Source organism: Equus caballus, chromosome 8 (assembly GCF_041296265.1).
Source record: "Equus caballus isolate H_3958 breed thoroughbred chromosome 8, TB-T2T, whole genome shotgun sequence".
Lineage (NCBI taxonomy): Eukaryota > Metazoa > Chordata > Mammalia > Perissodactyla > Equidae > Equus > Equus caballus.
Genome location: NC_091691.1, coordinates 31,928,750 through 31,952,221, shown reverse-complemented (window position 1 = coordinate 31,952,221; position 23,472 = coordinate 31,928,750). Strand labels below are relative to the sequence as shown.

At 50.0% G+C, this 23,472-nt stretch overlaps 1 protein-coding gene across 2 annotated transcripts in view; it reads left to right on the top strand.

The window, feature by feature from the left end:
• Positions 1-22,630, top strand: part of POLE (DNA polymerase epsilon, catalytic subunit) — a 61,382-nt gene extending 38,752 nt beyond the window's left edge. For both annotated transcript variants that reach the window (XM_023647376.2, XM_001915711.5), the window contains exons 30-49: positions 2,279-2,491; positions 2,774-2,983; positions 3,241-3,384; positions 4,758-4,898; positions 5,124-5,277; positions 5,355-5,461; positions 5,700-5,876; positions 5,956-6,179; positions 6,339-6,559; positions 6,906-7,110; positions 8,614-8,787; positions 9,786-9,911; positions 10,994-11,126; positions 12,850-13,042; positions 14,316-14,447; positions 14,612-14,805; positions 19,311-19,511; positions 19,901-20,026; positions 20,687-20,776; positions 20,937-22,630. In XM_023647376.2, coding sequence (XP_023503144.2) covers positions 2,279-2,491; positions 2,774-2,983; positions 3,241-3,384; positions 4,758-4,898; positions 5,124-5,277; positions 5,355-5,461; positions 5,700-5,876; positions 5,956-6,179; positions 6,339-6,559; positions 6,906-7,110; positions 8,614-8,787; positions 9,786-9,911; positions 10,994-11,126; positions 12,850-13,042; positions 14,316-14,447; positions 14,612-14,805; positions 19,311-19,511; positions 19,901-20,026; positions 20,687-20,776; positions 20,937-21,050 — 3,279 coding nt within the window. In that variant the 3' untranslated portion in view covers positions 21,051-22,630. The remainder of the gene's footprint in view (positions 1-2,278; positions 2,492-2,773; positions 2,984-3,240; positions 3,385-4,757; positions 4,899-5,123; positions 5,278-5,354; positions 5,462-5,699; positions 5,877-5,955; positions 6,180-6,338; positions 6,560-6,905; positions 7,111-8,613; positions 8,788-9,785; positions 9,912-10,993; positions 11,127-12,849; positions 13,043-14,315; positions 14,448-14,611; positions 14,806-19,310; positions 19,512-19,900; positions 20,027-20,686; positions 20,777-20,936) is intronic.
• The last annotated feature ends 842 nt before the right edge of the window (positions 22,631-23,472 follow it).

The window sequence follows — 23,472 nt, the reverse complement described above, 5'->3', positions numbered from 1 at the left end:
ATTATGGACTTTGGGAGAAAGAGGAAAAATACAATCTTTAAAAAAAAAAGAATAAAGGGGAAATTTATCTTAGTATGTGACAAGACTCACTGTAAATCTTAATAAGGTAAGACAGTAGAGCATGGAACTAATAGGGAGCCTAGAAGCAGATCCAAATATATATGGCAGCTTGGTATATCGCAGAAGTAGCATCACAAATTATTAGGGAGAGAAAGGGCTTCTTAGTCAATAAATGACGCTAGGGGAAATCGTTTTTCATATTTCATATGAAACGGTTTTTCATACTTCAGAAGTAAGTTGCTATCTCACACTAAGTATAAAAACAAATTCCAAATAAAGATCTAAATTGAAAAATTTAGAATAAAGATCTAAATTGAAAAAATAAAATGAAAATCCTTAGGAAAAAACAGAGGAGACTGTCCTGATGATGCTGGAATAGAAAGGGCATCTTAAGGTGCACATAAAAAACACAGATCATAAAGGGAAAGATTGATAAATTAATTAAAATTTGTCTTCCATAGTCTGAAACAAGAATGGCAGAATGAATGTTGATAATTATTGAATCTGGGTAATAAGAACATGGGAGTTCATTACTGTACTTTTATGATTTTTATAATAGAAAATAAACAAAAAACACAGAAACTTTTTTATAGCACAGAAGTCCCATAAAATGAAGAGACAAGTCACAATTTGAAGAAGATACTTGGAATGTACAAAAGTTAGAAATGGTCCATAAGCATGTATATTAGTTATCTATTGCTATGTAGCACATGACCCCAGAACTTAGCAACTTAAACAACACACATGTATTATTATCTCACTCTTTCTGTGGTCTGTAGATTGGGAATCTGGGCTCAGCTTAGCTGGTCCACTGGCTCAGGATTCCCCGTAGGCCGCCGTCAGGTGTCAGCCAGGACTGTGGTCTCATCTGAAGGCTTCCCCCAGCAACTGGGGAAGGATCTGCTTCCAAGCTCTCTGGTGGCTGGCAGGAGCATCCATTTGTGGATGCCGTCCTCAGTTCCTTGCTCCATGGACCTCTCCATAGGACAGCTCACAGCATGGCAGCTGACTTCTTCAGAGTGAGCACTGGATAAGAGCCAGGAAGAGTGCCGGCAGTGCAGAGGTCACAGTATTTTATGACCTGATCTCAGAAATGACATCCCATTACTTTTGTTGTAATCTGTTCATTAGAGGCAAGTCACTGGGTCCAGCCCACACTCAGGAGGGAGTCACACAGGGTCATGAACACCTGGAAGTGGGGTCATTGGGGCCATTTTAGACGCTGCCTACCACAGTGTCAACCTCACTATCAGGTAAATGCAAAATATTTGGATACCATGTCATACCAAAAAACGAGTTAGTATGGTGACATCAAGTGTTGACACTTGTGGGGAAATAGGAACCTGTTCATATTTCTGGTGGGAGAGCAAACACAAGTTCTTCAGGCAGCAGGTGGAAGGGTGGTCACTGAATCCCAGTTTGTAGTTCAGAAAGAGTAGAAACTAGCTGTTCTTCATTTAGAATGTCATGGATTGGCAAGCTGGTTTATTTGTATAATAGAATGTCCTGCAGTTAGAATGACTGGACCATGTCTTGATGTATCAGTAGGAGTCAGTCTCAAAAATAGATCATTGAGTGAAAAAACAAGTTGCAATAGGATGTGTACTATGCAACTATTTACATAAAACTGCAGCCTAAAGCAGTGGTGTGTGTTGTTTATGGACATGGATAAAAGTAGAGAATGTATGGGGAGGCATAGACACTGTACTCGGGGGCTGGGAGGGAGGAAGAGGGGGGTTTTACCTATTCTCTGCAATATTTTATTATGAAAAGGAGAGAGTTCTGGAGCAAACATGGAAAAATAAACATTTGCTTCATAATGGTGGTACAGTCACGCATTGCTTAATAACAGGGATATGTTCTGAGAAATGCATTATTAGGCTATTTCATTGTTGTGTGAGTGTCATAGAGTACACTTACACAAATCTAGATGGCATAGCCTACTGCACACCTAGGGTCTATGGTGTTAATCTTATGGGACCACCGTCTTATGTGCAGTCTGTTGACAGACATCTTTTTGCGGCACATGGCTGTACTTGAGTGACATTTTCTGTTTGACCTCTTCACTACTAAAAGTTAAAAATAGATTAGTCTGTAAGTGAACGTCTTTGTGTGCAAGTATTTTATCCATTTCAAATGATGTACTTATGATAGATCTCTGAAAGTGGAATTTGCTGGGAGAGATCTGGTGTTTTAAGTCTCCTTTGGGTCTTTGCAGATAGGCATGGCCCAGGTTCCTGAAGGGACCCAGAGCCTTGGCGCTCCTGACATGGAAGACTTTGGCCTTGCAAAGCCTCTCCCCTCAGCAGTTCCCATCGCTACTAAGAGGAAGCGTGTCCTCTGGGAGAGCCAGGAGGAATCGCAGGACCTGGAGCTGACGGTGCCCTGGCAGGAGATCTTGGGGCAGCCTCCAGCCCTCGGAACCACCCAGGTAAGAAGCCTCAGGCAATCTGGAGTGGCCAGTGGGAGGAGGGAGCAGGATGCCGGTTGGGCCTGAGCAGTGGCATGCTGTCTCTCTTCAGGGTCTGCTGAGTAGCACAAAGGCCCCAAGATGGGTCTTGACCCCTGAGATGGTTGGTGAGAGATGCCCAGTCCTTACAGAGTGCTTGGGACCTACATGGTTTAGTTGCTGTGGAAGGATATTTCTGCTTTACTGCATGCTCCTTGATTGTGTTTACCATCTCTTCTTGATCTGCTGCACCATCTGTCCCAGGAAGAGTGGCTGGTCTGGCTTCGGTTCCACAAGAAGAAGTGGCAGCTGCAGTCCCGACAGCGCCTGGCTCGCAAGAAGAGGCGGCGTCTGGAGGTGGCAGAGGGTGCACCGCGGCCCGGGGCCATCCGAGACAGGCCCACCACAGGACTCGGGGGCTTCTTGCGAAGAACCGCTCGCAGCATTCTGGACCTTCCGTGGCAGATTGTGCAGGTGCAGACAGCTATCCATGGGAGGGCAGGACACCCAACGGCAGCAGCATGGCCAATGGGAAGGCTGTCTAGCCAGCTCATGATCCTGGTCTGTGATGCCACAGTCTGGGATGGAAGAGAAAGGGCAGGCCTTTACCTTTGTGACTGTGCTCATGGCTGGTACTGGAGGCCTCCTGGGAGGTGGCTTGTCCACGGGTTTGGAGCACTTTCTGTGACAAGGTGAGACACACACTGCTGTACAGTCTGTTTCCCTTTCAGATCAGTGAGACCAGCCAACCTGGCCTGTTCAGGCTGTGGGCTGTCATCAGCAGTGACTTGTACTGCATCAAGCTGAACATCCCCCGCGTGTTCTACGTGAACCAGCGAGTGGCTAAAGCGGAGGAGGGACCTTCATATCGCAAGGTACAGGAGGCAGCTGCTGTTGCTGGTCACTGTGGTCAGCTGCCTGCTCACCCTCTGAGGTTGTCTGTAATGATGGAGGCCACCAAAAGAACCGGGCTTTGCAGATACAAAGACCTAGTGACCTTGAACAAGGTGTTCTGGAGCCTCCATCTCCTGAGAACCTTCTTGGGGTGCTACAAGAATTCATTGAAACAATGTCTCTGCTCACTGACGGGAGCTACTGCTGTCATTGCCCTGGGTGTGCTGTCCTCTTGTGTCTGATGTCCACATAGCAGGGAAGGGACTGGGTTGGACTTTTGTCAGAGACTGCAGGTTCTGTCTCCATAGACCCTTCTGATGTTAACTGCTTTGTTGGCATATAATTCACGTGCCGTACACAGTTCACTCATTTAAAGTGTATAATTCATTGGCTTTTAGTATATTCACAGTCATACAACCTTCACCACAGTCAATCTTAGAACATTTTCATTGCCCAGAAAGAAACCCCAGACCCCTTAGCAGTCTCTCCCCTCCCCCAGCTCTCTGTAACTACCGGTCCACGTTCTGCCCCTAAATTAGCCTGTTGTAAACATTTCCTATAAATGGAATCCTACAGTGGGTGGTCTTCTGTGCCTTGGTTGTAGTGTCCTCGTAGGCTCTCACCTGGTGTCTCATCTGAGCTCCCAGTTGCTCCTCCCTAAGCCCATTTATTGCGGCTGTCTGGTGCACATCTCTTGGTTGGGTGCTAGGAATTTCATAACAAGGTAATATCTGGTTGAGAAGATGAGATTTGCTTGTTTGTAAGTGGGAGCTAGACTGAGGAGGCTTTCTGGAGAAGATTCTGACCAGAAGATTCAACAGAAAGTGGATCTAGAAGGAGGACGGGGAGGGTGTAGGATGGCAGAGAACAGAAGCTCTGGAGTTGCTGTGTTTTTGTTGGATGTGAGATGGTGGTGTAACTTTGTAGGGTATTTGTCCTTTTGGGTAACCGCCTGCCCCTAGCCAGGAGCCCCACCACTCTGGCTCCTTCGGGTGCTCCTTTCCCAGTCCTGTGACCAGGAAAACGTGGCTTCTTGGGGTTTTTGCAGCCTATACCCTCAGGTTAAACCCAGGAGACAACAGAGGAAAGTAAGCTGGGAACACCTGCGCCACTAGTCTGAGAGTTTGTCTGCTTTTCAGGGGCCTCAGGTGGCTTCTCGAGGTTGTGTTAGAGCTTTTAGTTTTACTCACTGGGAGAGGTGGGCTATATGAGGTATCCCATGGTGTGGGCTCCAGAAGTCCCAGGACTGTTTAGGTGGTGTGTGGACATGTGTAAGAAGGTATGTGTGCATGTCTGCATCCAACAAACGTTATCACTTAGCCGTGTGACAAGGTCATTGCTGTATCGTCCCCAGGTGAATCGAGTCCTTCCTCGCTCCAACATGGTCTACAATCTCTATGAGTACTCGGTGTCGGAGGACATGTACCAAGAACACATCAACGAGATCAATACTGAGCTGTCGGCCCCAGACATCGAGGGTGTGTACGAGACTCAGGTAACTCTTCCCAGCTGAACTGTGCAGGATCCAACTGGACAGAATGGAAGAAAGAAAACCCACACAGGGCATGCACAGGCCAGGAGCAGTGACTGTGGGCTCCATTCCACAGACAGTGAATTTCAGCGACACGTCTGGCAAAGAAGGCTGAGAGTGGTGGGCTGTGCCCCAACGGTGGGCCCTCCCCAGACAGCCCTCACCCTGCCCTGTCTGCCTCCTTTCCAGGTTCCATTATTGTTCCGGGCCCTGGTGCAGCTGGGTTGTGTCTGTGTGGTCAATAAACAGCTGGTGAGGCAACTTTCAGGCAGGGAAGCAGAAACCTTCACTCTTGAGCACCTGGAGATGCGCTCTCTGGCCCAGTTCAGTTACCTGGAACCAGGTATGGTGCATGCCAACTGCCCTTGCTTCGCCCTGCCTCTTGCACATCTTGGGATGACAGACCATGTCCTCCTGCAGGGAGTATCCGCCACATCTACCTGTATCATCACGCGCAGGGCCACAAAGCACTCTTCGGCATCTTCGTGCCCTCGCAGCGCAGGGCGTCTGTGTTTGTGTTGGACACTGTGAGTTCCTGGGCAAGGGACTGAGGAAGGTGCCTTGCTGGGATAGGATCTGGGGAGGAGCAGATTGCTGGGTGGGAGGATGGCAAGCCCCTGCCTTGTTTCCAAAAGCCTTTGCTCATGAGTCCCTCTGATGATTGCATTAGTAGTGGAATTGCAAGACGGGCCCTGCTACCCGCTCTCAGGGCCACCCAGCCACCTTCCGGCAGGGAGAGGACTGAGGTGTTCCTTGTTTGTCCAGGTGCGAAGCAACCAGATGCCAAGCCTCAGCGCCCTGTACTCAGCTGAGCACAGTCTCCTGCTAGAGAAAGTGGGCCCCGAGCTCCTGCCCCCCGCCAAACACACTTTTGAAGTTCGGGCGGAAACCGACTTGAAGACCATCTGCAGAGCCATCCAGCGCTTCCTACTGGCCTACAAAGTGAGTGTGGTCGGGGTCCTGCCACGTGAGCACCTCCCCCAGGCTGGATCCACCTAGCCACTCTCTTCCCTGCACCTAGGAGGAACGCCGCGGGCCCACGCTCATCGCTGTTCAGTCCAACTGGGAGCTGAAGAGGCTGGCCAGTGAGGTTCCCATCTTGGAGGAATTCCCTCTGGTGCCTGTCCGCATGGTCGATAAGGTCAGCTATGGAGTCCTGGACTGGCAGCGCCATGGGGCCCAGCGTATGATCCGCCACTACCTCAACCTGGACACTTGTCTATCACAGGCCTTTGAGATGAGCAGGTGAGCAGAGCAGAGGGGTGTTTCTTGGGATTTCTACAGCTCTGGCCATCTTGGTTGTTGCCAGCCTTGTTAGTCTCTGGTGGCAAGTCAGCCTTCCCCAGTTGCCCCTCCTGGGGCTGACCCTGTGCCCCTTGGAGCTGACCCTGTGTCCTTGTGCAGGTACTTCCACATCCCCATTGGGAATCTGCCTGAGGACATCTCCACCTTTGGCTCCGACCTCTTCTTTGCCCGCCATCTCCAGCGCCACAACCACTTGCTCTGGCTGTCTCCTACATCACGCCCTGACCTGGGCGGGAAGGAGGCTGATGACAACCGCCTCATCATGGAGTTTGAGGACCAGGCCACTGTGGAGATCAACAGTTCAGGCTGTTACTCCACAGGTGGGTGGCTGAGGCACATGCAGACCTCAGCAGCTGGTGTTTCTGCATTTGTTGCCATTCTTTGGTGGTGAGAATGCCCCACTGCTGATGCCCAGAGCTTGGCTGTGCTAATGTGGGAGCTCAGCCTGCAGCAGGGGGACCTCTGCAGGTGTGGGACGAGAGCGGGGCGGGCTCTGTGAGGGTGGGACAAGAGTGAAGTGGGCTCTGCCATCAGCCCAAGTCAGAGATGCTCATCGGCTGCCTCTGGCCACCCTGGAAAGTAGTAACTTTTCTGAGATGGTGCTTGCTGGGTCAGGCTCTAGAACTAGGAAGAGTGAGTCACAAGTAGTGGTGTCTTTGTGTGCAGTGTGCGTGGAGCTGGACATTCAGAACCTGGCAGTCAACACCATCCTGCAGTCTCATCATGTCAACGACATGGAAGGGGCCGACAGCATGGGCGTCAGCTTTGATGTGATCCAGCAAGCCTCGCTGGAGGACATGATCACTGGCAATCAGGCCGCCATCACCCCGGCCAGCTATGATGAGACAGCCCTCTGCTCCAGCACCTTCAGGTGCCAGGGCCTTCATTTCTCAGACTGTCACCCTGACCTTTTGTTCTTGTGCCCTCCCTTCTCCAAAGGCAGAATAACTGAGTTTGGGATCTGCAAGGAGCATTGGCAATCCTTTACCCTATGCCCTTGTTTTGGGAAACTGAGAGCGAGGACAGTGTCACCGGGGCTTCCTCCACCTGGTCGGCAGAGCAGGAACCAGTGTGGCGCTAGGCTCCTTCCTTGGAAATGGGCGGCAGTTCTGACCCCTTTCCTGTGGCCAGAGGCGTGGCCGTAGGAGATCTCCAGTAAACATGGGGTGTGGATGTTTATCAAGTATCTACTTTGGAACGGATAGCAGGACATGAACGTGGGTTAAGCCAGGCAGAAAGTGGTACAAGTTGCAGGGTTTGGGTATCAGGAGAATTGCTGTGGATGAGGTGACACTGTTAGGGAACATATGCACTCTTCACAGCCTCACAACAACCCACGAGGTGGTACAGCTGACCCCCTTTGCAGAGAGGGGGAAATTGAGGCAGAGAGGGTGATACCAGGCTTCTGAGTGGAAGGGTTGATATTCAAGAGTGAGTCTTGTGATCCCAGAACCGTGTTCTCCAACCATCACTCCTGTTGCCTTCTCGCAAAAGGAGAGGACCTGGGAAACAGCAGAGAGGAGCTGTAGGCCGGGGACTGCTGAAGAGAGGCTGAGGGCCAAAGTAGCATGGTGTGGTCGGGGCCAGGGGCTGTCTGGACAGAGAAGCAGACAGTTCACTCCTGAAAGTTCAGTTAGACTGCAGATGGAGACCCCTGAGGGAACGGCTTCATGGTGCCATTTGTGGAGTCATCCAGGGCAGTTTAACAGGGACAGTGGTGGTGAAGCAAATGGTTAGGATGTAGCTGGTGTGCAGGAGAGGAGGCCTTGTAGATCTCGAGTCTGTTTCTGGTTCTCCAAGCAGGGTGAGGTTGCACACCTGCTGCTGTGCATCATGCTTCTCTTGAAGGGCACCTGCCGTCTTGTCTCTGGGCACTGAGCATGTAGGGAGAGTTTGAGAAGTTGTGTTGAGTGAGGTGGTGAGGCCTGACCTACCTTGAGGGATGCAGATGAGTGGCAGAGGGCCGAGTGATGGAATTCAGATGGGGAGGAGAGAAGGGGCAAAGGCGACAGCAGAGGAGGCTGGCCCAGTGTCATGCATAGTGGTTAAGTTCGCATGCTCCGCTTTGGTGGCCTGGGGTTCGCTGGTTCACATCCTGGGCATAGACCTAGCACTGTTCATCAAGCCAAGCCAAGGTGGCGTCCCACATAGAAGAACTAGAAGGACCTATGACTAGGATGTACAACTGTGTGCGGGGGGGCTTTGGGAGGAAGAAAAAAAAGAGGAAGATTGGCAACAGATGTTAGCTCAGGGCCAATCTTCCTTAAAAAAAAAAAGATAAAACTCTAAAGTACAAAAAAAATAAAAGGTGAGAGCAGAATGAAGAAAAGATGGTGCCAGCAACAGTGGGGGTGCCCTCTGTGCTCTCTTCCAGGATCCTGAAGAGCATGGTGGTGGGCTGGGTGAGGGAGATCACCCAGTACCGCAACATCTATGCTGACAACCAAGTGGTGCACTTTTACCGCTGGCTCCGGTCCCCATCCTCACTGCTCCATGACCCTGCTCTGCACCGCACACTCCACAACATGATGAAGAAACTTTTCCTGCAGTGAGTGCCACTGATGGCTTTCTCCGGGCTAGGCTGGTTCCTCATCCCCAAAAACAGAGAGATGGCTAGTCAGCACCTCTGAAATCCAGAACCCACTTCTGGGCCAATGGTCCATAGCAATCAAAACGGTCCCAGGGAAAGCTTAGCTGCCCTTCCAGCTTTGGGCGGCGTCCTCCCAGAGATAGGCTGTGCGATGTATAGTCTTTCTGTTCCCTTTTTGCACAAGTCGTTGTACCCTGTGTTTATTGTTTTGCACCTCACTTGTCTTAGTTAATAATAAATCTTGGAGATCTACGTGTGGATGTACCATACTGATTTTTGGGCTGATTTTTTAGGTTAATTTTTAGGACATTTAGGCTGCTTCCAGAACTTACGCTGTTACAAATAACCAACCAAGGAATAGCCTTGTGCATAAGATCATGTGACTATATCTGTAGAATAATCTCCAGGAAGTAGCACTGCTGCAGGTCTGATAGATCCCATAACTGGGTAGGTCAATGCTGATGGGATCGATATCGCCAAAGAGCTCTTCCTAGAGGTGGTACTACCAGCAGTATTGGGAATGTGTGTCCCCACCTGCAGCCCCACCAACATGGCGAGTATTATTGCCAATCTGATGAGATAAATTGTTACCTCATTGTACTCTTAACTTGCAATCCTTATGAAGGAAGTTTGACTTTCTCTTCATATCCTTTGCCCATTTTTCTGTAGTTTTGTTGGTTTTTTTCTCATCACTTTGTATGTATTCTTTCTATATAAAAATTATCCATTTTTCTGTATACTATGAGTTGCACATTTTTTCCTCAGTCTTTGATTATCATTGGCTTTGTTTATGGTGGGTTTTGCCATGCAGAAGTCTTCACCGTTTTTTTGTTGCGTCTGGGTTCTAAGTATATTTAGAATGGCTTTTCCCCTTCAGGACCATCAGCTTTTTTCTCATGGTGTTTTCTAGTATTCTCTGTAGCATCTTGACCGTTGATTCTGAACTTGGTCCACAGGCTCATCGCTGAGTTTAAGCGCCTGGGGTCGTCAGTTGTCTATGCCAACTTCAACCGCATCATCCTCTGCACGAAGAAGCGGCGGATTGACGACGCCATTGCTTACGTGGACTACATCACCAACAGGTGTTAGCGTTCATCATGCCTTTATGTTCTTATCTGATGCCATTTCCCCTCTGCTTTCTGTAACATTTCTCATAGCGTGGCTCTACCCATAACGAATTGTTTCTGCCTTTGGATTTGGGAAAAAGCCTTTATTTCACCTTAATCTTTGAAAGATACTTTTGCTAGGTATAGAATTGTAGGTGGATCTTTTTTTGAAAGTCTTTTTTTTCCGGTGTCTTTTTTTCATTTCAAAGATGGTAGTTTTCATCTCTAGAAGTGTGGTTTGGGTCTTTTTATATATTTCTAGAGTCTACTTAACAAGTTGAATCTTTCCTCTAGCTTTTTGAACACATAGGATACAGTTATGATAACTGTTTTAATGTCCTCTTCTCATTCTAATGTCTGTATCAGCCCTGAATTGTTTTCAGTTGATAGGTTTTTCTCCTTGTGTGCTGTGTTTCTCTGCTTCTTTGCAAACCTGGTGATAGCGGATTGGATGCCAGATGTTGTGAATCTTGCCTTGTCTGTTGGATACTTTTGCATTCCTGTAGATGTTTGCGCTTTATGTTATGTTACGTAGAAACAGTTTGACCTTTTGGGCACTTTTTTGAGATCTGCAGGCAGGGCCAGAGCAGTATTTTCTCTGGAACTCACTATCCCCATCATTGAGGCAGGACTTTTGTGAGCACAGCCCCAGTGCCCCGAGAGTTTGAGGCTGTCTGACAGGGTGAGAGCAGGCACTCTGGGGGTCCTTTGCCCAGCCTTGTGTGGGTTTCCCACACGCGCATGATCCATGCTCTGCTGGATGTTTAAGGGTGAGCCTCAGAAGGTCTACAGGTTCTCTACCTCTGTAGCTCTCGCCTCTCCTTCGCTCAACACCAGTCCCTGTTACCCGCTCCCAGCAAATGCAGAAGTCTCCTTGGTGTAATGTTTATCATTTTCCCTAGAAACTTTGAGGGGTGATATACTCTGAATCTACTTTAAATTCATTTTTAAATAAGTGGAGGGTAAGCAGATAGGCATAAAAGTAAAAGAAGGAAAATGGAGAAAAAGGGAAAAACTGTTGATTTCATTTAAGCAGTTTCTGTTTTGCTTCTTTTTAGCATCCATTCTAAAGAGATTTTCCATTCCTTGACGATTTCTTTCTCTCGATGCTGGGAATTTCTTCTCTGGATGGATCCCTGTAACTATGGTGGAATCAAAGGAAACGTTCCATCTAGCATTCACTGTGGACAGGTAAGAGGTAACTAGTCTTGGAGAGCTAAGCCTAGACTCTGAACGACTTTAGGGTCTGCATTCGTCCCGTGAGCACATGCTGGTGAACAGACCAAGTGCCCAGTGCAGTTCTAGGCCCCGGCCATGCAGCAGCAAACGAGAGAGTCCCTGCTCTCATGGGGTCTATGAGGGAGGAGGTCGTGAGCAAACAAACAAGCGGATGTACAACACAGTGTCAGCAATGACAAGGGCTCAGAATAAACACAAAGCAGGGTAAGGGCGGAGAGTGAGCCATGGGGGCAGGAGCTGGTCTAGTTGGGGAGGTTGAGGAGGCCTCTGACCGGGTGATGGGAAAGTAGAGACTGAAAGGAACAAGCGAGCAGGCTGTGCCAGCTGTTGCAGTGTGAGGCAACTGTAAGTTATAGGGCAGGGCGGGGCAGTGGTCACAGCTGGGGCAGAGAGCTGGCCTGGGCCAGGCCACTTGGGCTGAGGGCAATGATGGAGACTTGGCTTTTAGTGATGGAGAGATTCTGAGCAGGGCCATGTCAGGGCCTGACTTCCACTTGGGCTCTATGTGGACAAAACTATAGGAGGTCAAGGCCTGAGTAGGAGCCCAGTTAGTGTCAGCCCAGGGGAGGATGCAGGACAGGGCAGAGTCAGGGAGGAGGACGCAAGTAGGTATTAAAGGTGGAGTGGACATGCCAGTGGGATGAATGTGGAGTGATGCCCGGGAGCGTGGGCGTGATGCCTGGGCATGCAGGCTGTGTGTATGGGCCATGCCCGGGTTTGTGAACCCAGGTGTCTGTTGTAAGATGGGTGGAACACGAGAGCAAGTGTTGGGGTGAGGGACCCATACTCGGCCAGGCCGTGTGACGTTTGCCACGCGTGACGTTTGCTCAAGGTGTGTAGGGTGGAGACTCGGAAGGTCAGGTGGTGGCAGGGGCATCTGAGGAGGGGCGAGAGTGGGCACTTGGAGTCGTCTGTGAGCCTGGCAGCTAGGGCTGGTGAGACCACCTCAGGGTGAGTGTGGGTTGAGAGGACTAAGCCCACCCTGGGGCAGGTCCCCATGGAGGAAGCTGCCAGCAAGTGGGGGAGCTGTGGGATGGGGCCTAAGGAATCAAAGGGAGAGCACCTCCAGAAGGAAGGAGCCATGCTGCTGAGACAGAGACGAAGGCTGCCCTTGGGTGCCGGGGTTCGGAGGTCTGTAGAGACCTCAGTGGGAGGAAGGGAGTGCAGGCAGTGTCGATGGATCCAGGGAAGGCAGTGATGGTTGCTGCTCTAAGGATGGCGGACGTCAGGGTTCACGTGTTGAAATAAAAGATGACATAGAGTGGGGAACTTGGTCAAGCAGGGGGTGTCCACCGTGGAGCCAGATCCGCAGTAGAACTGTCACATCCAAGGACTCCGACAGGCGAACGTCACCTGGGAATCACTCTTGATTCTACCTTCCTGGGAGGCAGGAGTCGAATGCTTTTAAAGTAGGTCCTCTGAAAAAGCAAGATGAGAACGACGGTCTGCCATATACTGAGTGCTTCTGTGCACCAGGCATCCTGCATAAAGGACCTCGTTCTTAGAGCCGTCCTTCAGGAATCTCAATCAGGCTTGGGAATGAAATGACTGATGAGCGTCTCACTAGACAAATGGAATCAGATAGACCCCAGTTTTAAATGACTCCCCAGGTGCACTTCCCATGGTGTGATGCTGCTAGGGTGAAAACAGAGCTGAGATTGTCTTTGTATTATAGCCAGACTCTCAAAAAGTGGGCAGAGTGGAGGGGGAGGAGGAGGAGGAGGAAGAAGAACCTGAGGAGGAGGAACCTGAGGAGGAAGGTGCACAAGAGCCAGACGTGGAGGACTTGCTGGAAAACAACTGGAACATCTTGCAGTTTCTGCCGCAGGCAGCTTCCTGCCAGAGCTACTTCCTCATGATCGTTTCAGGTGAGCTGTCCCTGCCTAGCCATCGTGTCTGAGTCATGCAGAGGGAATGATGTGGTCCTGGTGCGTTTGCATTGCAAGAAGGTAAATAGTTGGGAAATCAGGCCTAGTGGGAATGTGCCCAGCGTTGGGGTTCCTGAGAGACACCTGGCTGCACACCACCCTGCAAGGTAGAGAGGAGAGCCTTGTCCTCTGCCTAGACCCTCAACCTCTCACAGAAGCCAGTGAGGATGGCTCTCCCTGGGTGTGTCACCAAAGGGTTCATAGTTTTGCCCCCAAGATTCGTGCATGCGCACATATAGGGACTAAAGATAAACCCCGAATAGAAAAGATTAGACATGTCCTGAATCAACTGCCCACTGGCTAGTCTTTGAGGCCCAACTTCCGGTGTAAGAAACTGCTATATTTGGGGCCGGCCCTGTGGCATGTGATTAAGTTTGGCACGCTCCACTTCAGCAGCCTGGGTTCACAGGTTCAGATCCTAGTCACGGACCTACACCACTTGTTATCCATGCTGTGGCTGCAACCCGTGTATAGATAAAAAGTGGAGGAAGACTGGCACAGATGTTAGCTCAGTGCTAATCTTCCTCAGCAAAAAAAACAAAGAGGGAAATTGGCAACAGATGTTAGCTCAGGGCTAATCTTCCCAGCAAGAAAAAAAGAAAACTGTATTTGATTTGGGTCTGAAGGTTTAGTTTTTACAAACCAAGTTGTCTAGGGTAATACACAAATGAAGCCTATAAATTAAACACCCCTTGTAATTCAGAGCCAATCATTGGAACAGAACAGTTAATGATGAGCATGTAAATTAAACCGTCAGTAGATAGACATACTTACACCCACGTGTATAGTGACAGGTGGTTTCATTTATGATTATTTTATATTTTTGTTTACTTGTCCTTGAGTCTTTCGCTTCCTTAAGCTCTCTTTGGATATGTGTGGGCCTGGTGGAGTTTTTCAAGAGATGTGCTGACCCTGGGAGTCTAGGGTTGTTTTGGTTTTGAGCCATTTTTTGTTACTGTCTAGTGTAGAGGTTCATGTTGCTTTATTGTATGGCACTCTCTCCAAGTATGAACTTGGCATCAGCAAGCGCCCTGCGTACTCCCATTTCTCTAATTGACTTTGGCTCATCTAAATGCAGCAGATAGAATCAGCACTAATATGACATTTCAGCCCATTCTGGCCGGCAATCTGACTAGCCACAGGGTCCCCCCAGATTCTGGGGTGTTCTAGGCATTGCTGACTCTCAAGGCCTGTGCCTGTCTTCTCTCTGCAGCATATATTGTGGCCGTGTACCACAGCATGAAGGAGGAGCTGAGGCGCAGTGCCCCAGGGAGCACCCCTGTGAGGAGGAGGGGGCCCAGCCAGCTCTCCCAGGAGGCCCAGGGGGCAGCTGGAGCCCTTCCTGGTGAGCACTCCTTTGTTGCATGAGGCCACTGCTGTGTGCCTGTGACCTGACCCTTCTGTGGTCCTCGGGGGATCCCCAACTCCAGGGCAGGGTCCCGAGTACTTCTCCTGGCATCCTTATCACTGTGAAATGGGGAGCAGGCACCATATCCCTTCTGTTCCCAGGAATGATCACCTTCTCTCAAGATTATGTGGCAAATGAACTCACTCAGAACTTCTTCACCATCACTCAGAAGATTCAGAAGAAAGTCATGGGCTCTCGGAACTCGACCGAACTCTCAGAAATGTTTCCTGTCCTTCCTGGTTCTCACTTGCTGCTCAATAACCCTGCTCTGGAGTTCATCAAATATGTGTGCAAGGTGAGGATGCTACACGCGTGTGTGAGGTGAAGACTCACACTAATGTGTGGTGGCAAGGGTGCCAGGAGTAAGTCCCTCGATTTTCCAGGAGCCCTTGCTGCACCCCGTTCCACACAGCCAATGTGTGAGGCATCTGGGGCTCAGAGTGGACAAGACAGGCAGGACCCCTGTCCTTGTGGAGCCTGCACTCCAGTGAGGGAGACAACAAATCAGTGAGGGACAGGGGAACTGTGAGGTGGGCTTGGAGGGGCAGGGCAGGTGAGGAAGGCCCTCTGATGGGGCTTGAGTCTGAGACCCCAGTGGCTGAGAGGGTCTAACCGTGTGTGGATCCCAGGAAAGAACGACGTCTAGGCAGAGGGGGTGCAAAGGCCCTGGAATGGGATGATCTAGGGGTGCTGGTGAAAGGCTGAGCAGGTGAGCAGTGAAATGACAGGTGCTCCTGGATCTTGGGCTAGTGGAAACCAGACAGAGCTCCCAAACATCCAGGCTGCTGTGGAACCTAAGAGGAGAGCTTGCTCGGATGCTAAATGCCTTTCTGGGAAAGGCAGGCTGAATCAACCGTGGGATAATGTTACCAGATAAGGACCTAGCAGGCGTCATCCCTCCCAGAGCACTTTACTGTCCATTACGTTACCTCCCGGCAGACTGCATCTCACAGCGATGGGATGCTCCAGGCTCCAGTGACTTCTGACTGTGATGAAAAAGCGGTTTGCTCTACCATATTAATTGCTCAGTGGACTTCAGAATTTTTTTAATTTACTTTTATTAAGGTATAATTTACACACAGTAAAATTCACCATTTTTAGTATGCATTCCGTGACTTTAGCAAAGGCACACAGGTGTGTATCCACCACCAGAGTCAGGATAGGGAACATTCTGTCACCCTCCAACGCCCCCACTCCTGGCACATGCTGACCTGTCTGTCCCTGTCCTATGTTTGTTTACTTTTTAAAATTTACATGCAGTAAGAGTCACTCTCTGGAGTGCAGTTGTTCGAGTTTTCACAGACGGGTAGAGCTGTGCCGCCAACAGCAAGGTACAGGCAGTCACGACCCAGGAGAATTTCCCTGTGCTGCCCCTTGTGGCTCTACCCCTCGTGTCACCCACAGCCCTGGAGCCACCGATTTGTCCTCTGTCCCTGCGTTGCGACCTGTCACAGAATATCATGTGTGTGGAATCGTGGATTGTGTAGCATTTTAGGTCTGGCTTCTTTCCCTTGGCAGAATGCGTCTGCGGTTCCTCTGTGTTGTTGCATGTTTCAGTGCTTCATTCCTTTCCAATGCGCAGTGTGCTCCATTGTGTGGAGGAACCACAGCTTTCTATTCGTGCACTGATTGAAGGACATTTGGGCTGTTTTCACTTTTTGATGATTACTAATAAAGCTGCTATAAACATTCTCATGTAGGTGTTTGTGTGAGCCTAGGTTTCATTTCTCTTAGGTAAAAACCCAGGAGGGAAATTGCCAAGTCATATGGCAAGTGCCTGTTTCTAAAGTGGCTGCTCTGTTTTGCATTCTCATCAGTAGTGTACGGTGTAACTGGAGTTCAGCCGCTCCCCATCCCCGCCAGCACTTGATATTTTCAGGATTTTAGCTGTTCAGATAGGTGTGTTGTGGTGTTTCATTATCTTTTAACTTGTATTCCCCTAATGCTGTTGATGCTGAGCGTTTTTCCATGTGCTTGTTTGCTGCCCATACGTCTTTGGTGAAATGTCCAAATCTTTTGCCCATTTTTAAAAATTGGGTTATTTTTCTTGAGTTGGAGGTTCCTCATATATTCTGGATACAAGTCCTTTGTAAGATTTGTGATTTCCAAATATTTCCTCCCAAATTTTGGCTTGTCTTCAAAATTCTCTTGCCAGTATTCTTCACTGAGCAGAAAATCTTAACTTTGATCTGATTTATCAGTTTTTTATGGGTTGAGCTTTTGGTGTCATAGCAAAGAAATCTTTGCTTTAACCAAGGTCACAAAGATTTTCTCTTATGTTTTATTCTACAAGTTTATAGTTTTAGGTTTTACATTTAGTCTATGATCCATTGAGTTAATTTTTGTATAATGTGCATGTTATAGATTGAGGTTCATATTTCTGCATCAGCATATCCAATTATTCCAGCACTATTTGTTGAAAAGATTATCTTTTCTCTATTGAATCATGTTTGCACCTTTTTCAAAACTTAACCGGCCGTAGATGTGTGTGGGTCTGTTTCTGCATCTCCATCGATCTGTGTCTGTTCTCCAAAACCACACAGTCTTGATTTCTGTAACTATCAGTGAGTTTTGAAACCAGCTAGTGTGAATGCTTCAACTTTATTCTTTTTCAGAATTGTTTTGGCTATTCTAGTTCCTTTGCCTTTCCATATAAACTTTTGAGTCAGCATATCAGTTTCCGGAAAAAAAAAATCCTTCCAGAGTACTGATTGGAATAGTTTTGAATCTATAGATTAATTTAGGGAGAATGGACCTCTCAACGCTGGGGCTCCCAACCCATGAACTGCTATCTCTTGCCATTTATTTAGGTCTTTAATTTCCTTCATCAGTGTTTTGAGGATTTCAGCATCTGAATGTCAGGCATATTTGCACCTAAGGTTTTCATGTTTTTTGGTGCTATTGTAATGGCATTGATTTTTTTAAACTTCAATTTCCAATTGTTCATTGCTAGTGTATAGAAAATACATGGGTTTCATATACTGACCTTGTATCTTGCAACCTTGCAAATCTTATTAGTTCTAGTAGCTTTTTTGTAGATTGTTTGGGATTTTCCATGTAAACAGGTATCTGTGAATAGAGATGGTTTTTTTCCTCCTTTTCAATCTGTATGCCTTTTATTTGTTTTCCTTGCCTTAGAGCACTGGATAGGAATTCCAATATAGTGTTAAACATAAGTGGTCGGAGTGGGCATCCTTGCCTTGTTCCTGATCTTTGGGGGAAAGCATTAAGTATGATAGTAGCTGTAGATGTTGAGGGGACGCCTCCAACCCATTGAGGAAGTTCCTTCCTAATTCTTGTTTCCTGAGAGTTTTAGTCATGAATAGATGTTAAATTTTGTCAAATGCTTTTTCTGTGTCAACTGAGATGATCATATTGTTTTACATTGTTTTGGGTCTTTTTGTTTTTTGCTGAGGAAGACTAGCCCAAGCTAACATCTGTTGCTAACTTTCCTCTCTTTTTGCTGAGGAAGGTTAGCCCTGAGCTAACATCTGTGCCAGTCTTGCTCTACTTTTTATTTATATGTGGGTCGCCGCCACAGCGTGGCTGACGAGTGGTGTAGGTCCATGCCTGGGATCTGAACCTGCAAACCTGAGCCGCCAAAGTAGAGTGTGCCTAACTTAACCACTACGTCTCAGGGCTGGCCCCTGTTTTACACTGGTTTTTGAATGTTGATCCAGCTTTGCATTCCTAAGGTAAATCCCACTTGGTCTTGATGTATTATCCTTTTTATGTATTGATGGGTTCAATTTGCCGGTATTTTGTTGAGAATTTTTTAGTCTGCGTGCATGATGGCTGTTGGTCTGTTTTCTTGTACTGTCTTTGTCTGGTGTTGTTATCAGGATGATGGTAGCCTCATAAAATGAGTTAGGAGTGTTGTTCCTCTTGTGTTTTCTAGAAGATACTGTGTAGAATCAGTATTATTTCTGCCTCAATGTTTGATAAATTTACCAGTGAAACCTCTCTTCATTTTTTTCTCTCTCTTTTAACTCAATCCATCTTTTTCCTATTTGCATAGGAGATGTATATATTTTTAAACAAACCATATTATACTGCCCAACAGGCTGTCAATCTTCATTATATGTATTTGCAAATTCACCTACTTGCTCAAATTTACTTGTCTCACTGGCTAGGGTGGGCTTCAGATTCAACCATCAACACCCCTCCCACAGAAGCCTTCCAAGTGGTGTGTGGTTCTGTGCTGCTCTTGCATTGCGTGAGGACAGCAGCTTTAGGGGTGGAAGAGGCCCCTCTAAAAGATGTCAGTCCTGTTCTTTCCTCTTTAACAGACAGCAGGGTTAGGTGACTCACCTGTGGTTCTCTAGGCCCCACCGTGAGAGCCAGACTTCCAGTGCCGGCACCGCAGGCTCTAACACACTTGTGTCGTTGAGACTTTTCTAGGCTGGTCTGGGAATCCCTCCTCTGTGGAAGGTGGAAATCATCCACGTTACAAATGAGATTGTAAAGCTCCAGGAGACTTAGGGCTGCCTGTTAGTGAGGACAAAGGAGACAGTTAGGATGACAGGTGGAGCAAACTGAAGTGTGTCTCAGTCCCCTGGAGCAGACGACCACCCGAGACCAGGGCGCAGAGCAGGGCCTCCACCCATGTGGCCCAGTGTTGGGGGACTGCTGATGTAGAAGAGGCGGCTCTCCCCTCTGACACTTCTGACGGGATAAGGAAGTGATGAGATGATGCTGAGAAACTGGAGCTTAAAGAGTCAGCTGCAGGGTTTTCCGGTCCAGACAGAACAGCAGAGCCAGCCCAGGAGCTGGCCCTGACGTGGGCTCTGTTCTCTGCAGGTCCTGTCTCTGGACACAAACATCACAAACCAGGTGAACAAGCTGAACCGGGACCTGCTCCGCCTGGTGGACGTCGGCGAGTTCTCAGAGGAGGCCCAATTCCAAGACCCCTGCCGCTCCTACGTGCTCCCTGAGGTCATCTGCCACAGCTGTAACTTCTGCCGAGACTTGGACTTGTGCAAAGACCCTTCTTTCTCTCAGGTGGGCCACTTCCCACAGGCCCCTCACTGGTAGGTTCTGAACATCCAGGCCTCAGGTGATAAAGAGAGGTCCTGCAGCGCCTCCTCTCAAGTGACCCACCTCGAGAGCCCCTGCCAGCTTTGATGTGAATTAGAAACAGGCACCCTTTTTTTAAGCCACTCAACTGCCATACACCAGAACACTATCCTGAAGGCATGTGAGTGGTGATAATGGTGGTGTGAGTGTGCTGTGGAGCTGTGGGCCTGCAGCCACACGCGGTAACGCACCTCTCACCCGAGACCCCTCCTCTCTCCAGTCCCTTCTCAATGCTGGGGTCTTCTCAGCTGGTGTGGAAACGTGGCTGAGGAAGGCTGAGCAGAGGGGTGACCTGATCTCTTTTCTTTGCCTAGGATGGGGCCGTGTTGCCTCAGTGGCTCTGCTCCAACTGTCAGATCGCCTATGACTCGTCAGTCATCGAGATGGCCCTGGTAGAAGCCCTGCAGAAGAAGCTGATGGCCTTCACTCTGCAGGACCTGGTGGGCAGTAGGGCCCAGTACTGGGGGGCTTTGCTCCACCCCAGCCTACCCCTCCATTTGACGGAGGGTTTCTTGATAAGCGATTTGCACCCATGGGCAGTTAGGGGTCAGGCCTCATCCACAAGCCCAGTTGACTCATTCTTACAGCATTTATTGGGCACCTACAGAGGCCAAGTGCTGGCTTCATGGACCTTTCATTCTAGTGGAGGGAGATAGACAGTAAAGAGGATAGTGTGTAAGTGGTGGTAAGTGTAAAGAGAACAAACAGGGAGTGTGTGTGTATGTGAGAAAGAGGGAGGTATTCACCATTAGGTGGAGGGGCAGTCTCACTGAGAGGGGACATCTCAGCAAAGACCTGAGGGAGGTGTTGGGGTCTGGGCAGAGAACAGCGGTGCCCGGTGGGACCGGGGAGCCCCAGGGAGTGTGTAGGGGTGAGGGAGCCCCTGGGACTCAGAGTCAAGGGTGAGGTGCCCACTCTGAGGGTGCTGGGAAGCAGCCGGCTTGTTTGGATGAAGCCTGTTACAAAGTCTTGAATTTTATTCATAGTTGAGGTAAAGGCCATGGGGACCAGGGAGGGCCCGTCGGGTGCGTTCACTGAGTGACTAGCTGGCACTGGCCTGGGTAGGGGAGGCTCCTGACCAGGGCTGCTCCTTGTTTCAGATCTGCCTGAAGTGCCGGGGTGTGAAGGAGACCAACATGCCTGTGTACTGTGACTGTGCCGGGGGCTTCACCCTCACCATCCACACTAAGGTGAGGGCTCCCATGGGCAGTGACCCTGCTGCCCCTTTTCCCATTTGCCCTGTCTGACCCTTGCCCATATCTGCTTCTCTCCCTACACGCCCAGGCCTCAGCCTTGCGTCCTTGCACCTCCTCTGGGACTGGGTCTCACTGCAACTGGTCATGTCTGCAGGTCTTCATGGAGCAGATTGGAATCTTCCGGAACATTGCCCAGCACTATGGCATGTCGTATCTCATGGAGTCTCTGGAGTGGCTGCTGCAGAAGAACCCCCAGCTGGGCCATTAGCAAGCCGAGCAGTGTCCTGACTTCCCAAACTCATCACCACATCTAGGACCCGGCACCAAGGAAAACAATCCTCAGAGAGCTTTTGGGGAGTGGGTCATGCAGGCCAGAAGAAGCACGGACCAGCCAGAGCAGGAAGTGGCTTTGCCTCCAAGTTCCATGGGTCCCCCAGGCTTGGTCAGGGCAGGCCACCGTGGGCCCAAGAAACGTCTCCAGCGAGGGATTATTTCCCACTAAGTAAACTGTGTGGCCTCTGCTGCTGCTGCACAGCCCTCCCCGCAGCCCCTGCCCTTCCCACCCTCTTCTCTGCGACCCCAAGGTGCCCTTGGGGGTCGTCTGTTAGAGACGAATCTCTGAGGGTGGCTGGAGGCCAGACCAGGGTGAGGTGACACCCACGTGGGAGTCTGCAGCCCCTGCTCTCTAGTCACTTCTTACCACAGAGAAATGCTGTCCTGCAGCCTCACGCCAGCAGGATGTGGGCCAGTTCCAGGGAATCCACACCTGATCCTGTGGGGACCTGGGTGTCTTTCCTATAAGTTTCTGGGACTTGGGCTTCTTTGTGGAGACTTCCCAATCAGAGCAGAGTCTGTGAGGGTGTCTGCATCACAGCGCAATTACCTTGTCTGCAGCAGTGAGGCCCAGAATCTGGGTATGGGTTGGGGGGGCCCAGGAGGAGGAGGGTCTCAGACCTGGGCTTCTCACACCAGGGCTTGGCCACAGCCGTGGGCCGGCCCAGGTGTGGCACCCCTGCCCTCGGAACCTGTGTGTGCTGTGAGGAAGGCCCACCCTGGCCCACTCCGCTCTCTGACTGCAGCAGGGAGCCTGTGGGCCCAGGGGGAGGCAGACGCACACCAGTTATCACGAACTTTAACATCATATGTTAGCACCTGGATTTTAGGAAAATATTTCTTTACCAACGAGATTTTAAGTTCGTTCCTTCAGCTCTGAGGGGTTGGGGTGGGAGGGGGAAAACAGCAACAGCAACTTTGTCAGGTTTGAGGCAGTTCTGTTCTTGCTTCTCAGCCTCAGGGATCTGTCCAAGACCTCTGACCCCATGAGCCTGCCCGACCTCCAACGGCTGAGCAGGGCACCCAGGCTCAGGGTTTGCAGTCCGAGGCAAAGAGGGTCTGTTAGGGCTGTGGCCCCTTTAAAATGGGACACATACAGCAGCTTATTCAGAGAGCCCTGTCGCTGCACAGAAACGTGGGACCACATGCTCACCTGGCTCTCCCTTTGGTGGGGGCTGGGAGAGGGGAATGGGCAGGCTGGGGAGTCTGCTTTCCCGAGACCTTCGGAAGCCTTTGCTGAGCACTCGCTTCAGCGTCCATCCTGTCGTCAGCCCCAAGACATAAGACCAACTCTGTGTACCTCACTTTTAACTAACTGCGACTAGAAGCAGAAAAAGAAAAATGGCCAAATTGGCAAGGCAACAAATGTTAAATGTGAACCATAAACTCAAACCCCAAACAGGTACCTCACGGGAAGCCCCTGGTATGCTGGGGAGCCACACTGTTGGCTCTGAGCCTGGTTTAAATTCATCCTTGCTGTTTAATTTTTCTGAGCATCACTCAGTTACACTTCGAGTTTTATGTTTCTTGAGGTTTTTACTGTGTGCATGTTTGTGCAAGGCGCCTCGGTCTCTGGAAGGAAGGAAGACTAAATAGCTAACGTCTGCCCATCCGGGTGCGTTGGTCCCTGGGCACCGCTCGCCGGGTGCATCCAGGCCCAGTGGCCACAAGAAACCTGATGCTGCCTGGAAGGTGGACGGAGCCCTCAGCCCCCAGATGGAGGTCAAATCAAATTAGGGCCGGTGGGGAGGAGGACTTAAACGAGGCTTCCTGGAAGTGAAGCTGACGTCCCAGGGGAGTATGGAGGGGCACAGAGATGGGGCCGGGTGTGTACCTCCCCTGAACACTGCACTGCAGTCCCTGCAGCAGGACCGGGGGGTGCCGGGCGCCCAGCCATCTCTGCAGCTCCCAGCTGTTCCCTCAGAGGCCAGTTTAGGGACTGGGGGCATTTGGGGCCAGTGGAGGGCCCCAGGGTCACTTTCATGTTTAGGAATGGGAAACCTGAGCCCCTGGCTCTGATTCTTGAGCTGCAGTGCAGCCCCAACTGGAAAAGCCAGTTTCTTCAAAACTAGAGCTGGGTCTCTGAGCCAGAGCCTGAGGAAGGTGACAGATGCAGCCGGTGTCGCAAGGACTGAAGGGTCTGCAGGGGTGGCTGGGTGGGGGCTTCCTTGTGTTTGCTGGCTCCAGCCAGTAGTGCCAGCCCACTTGGCGGGGGTGAGCAAGTGGGGTGGCCAGCTCTGGCTACCTGCCAACATTCAGATGGGATCCCGGGGCTGGTGTGGGGTCTGAACCCTCCTTACCCCTGACCTTGGGAGTGATGAGATCACAGGGTGGATGATCTTTGTGAGGTACTGGGA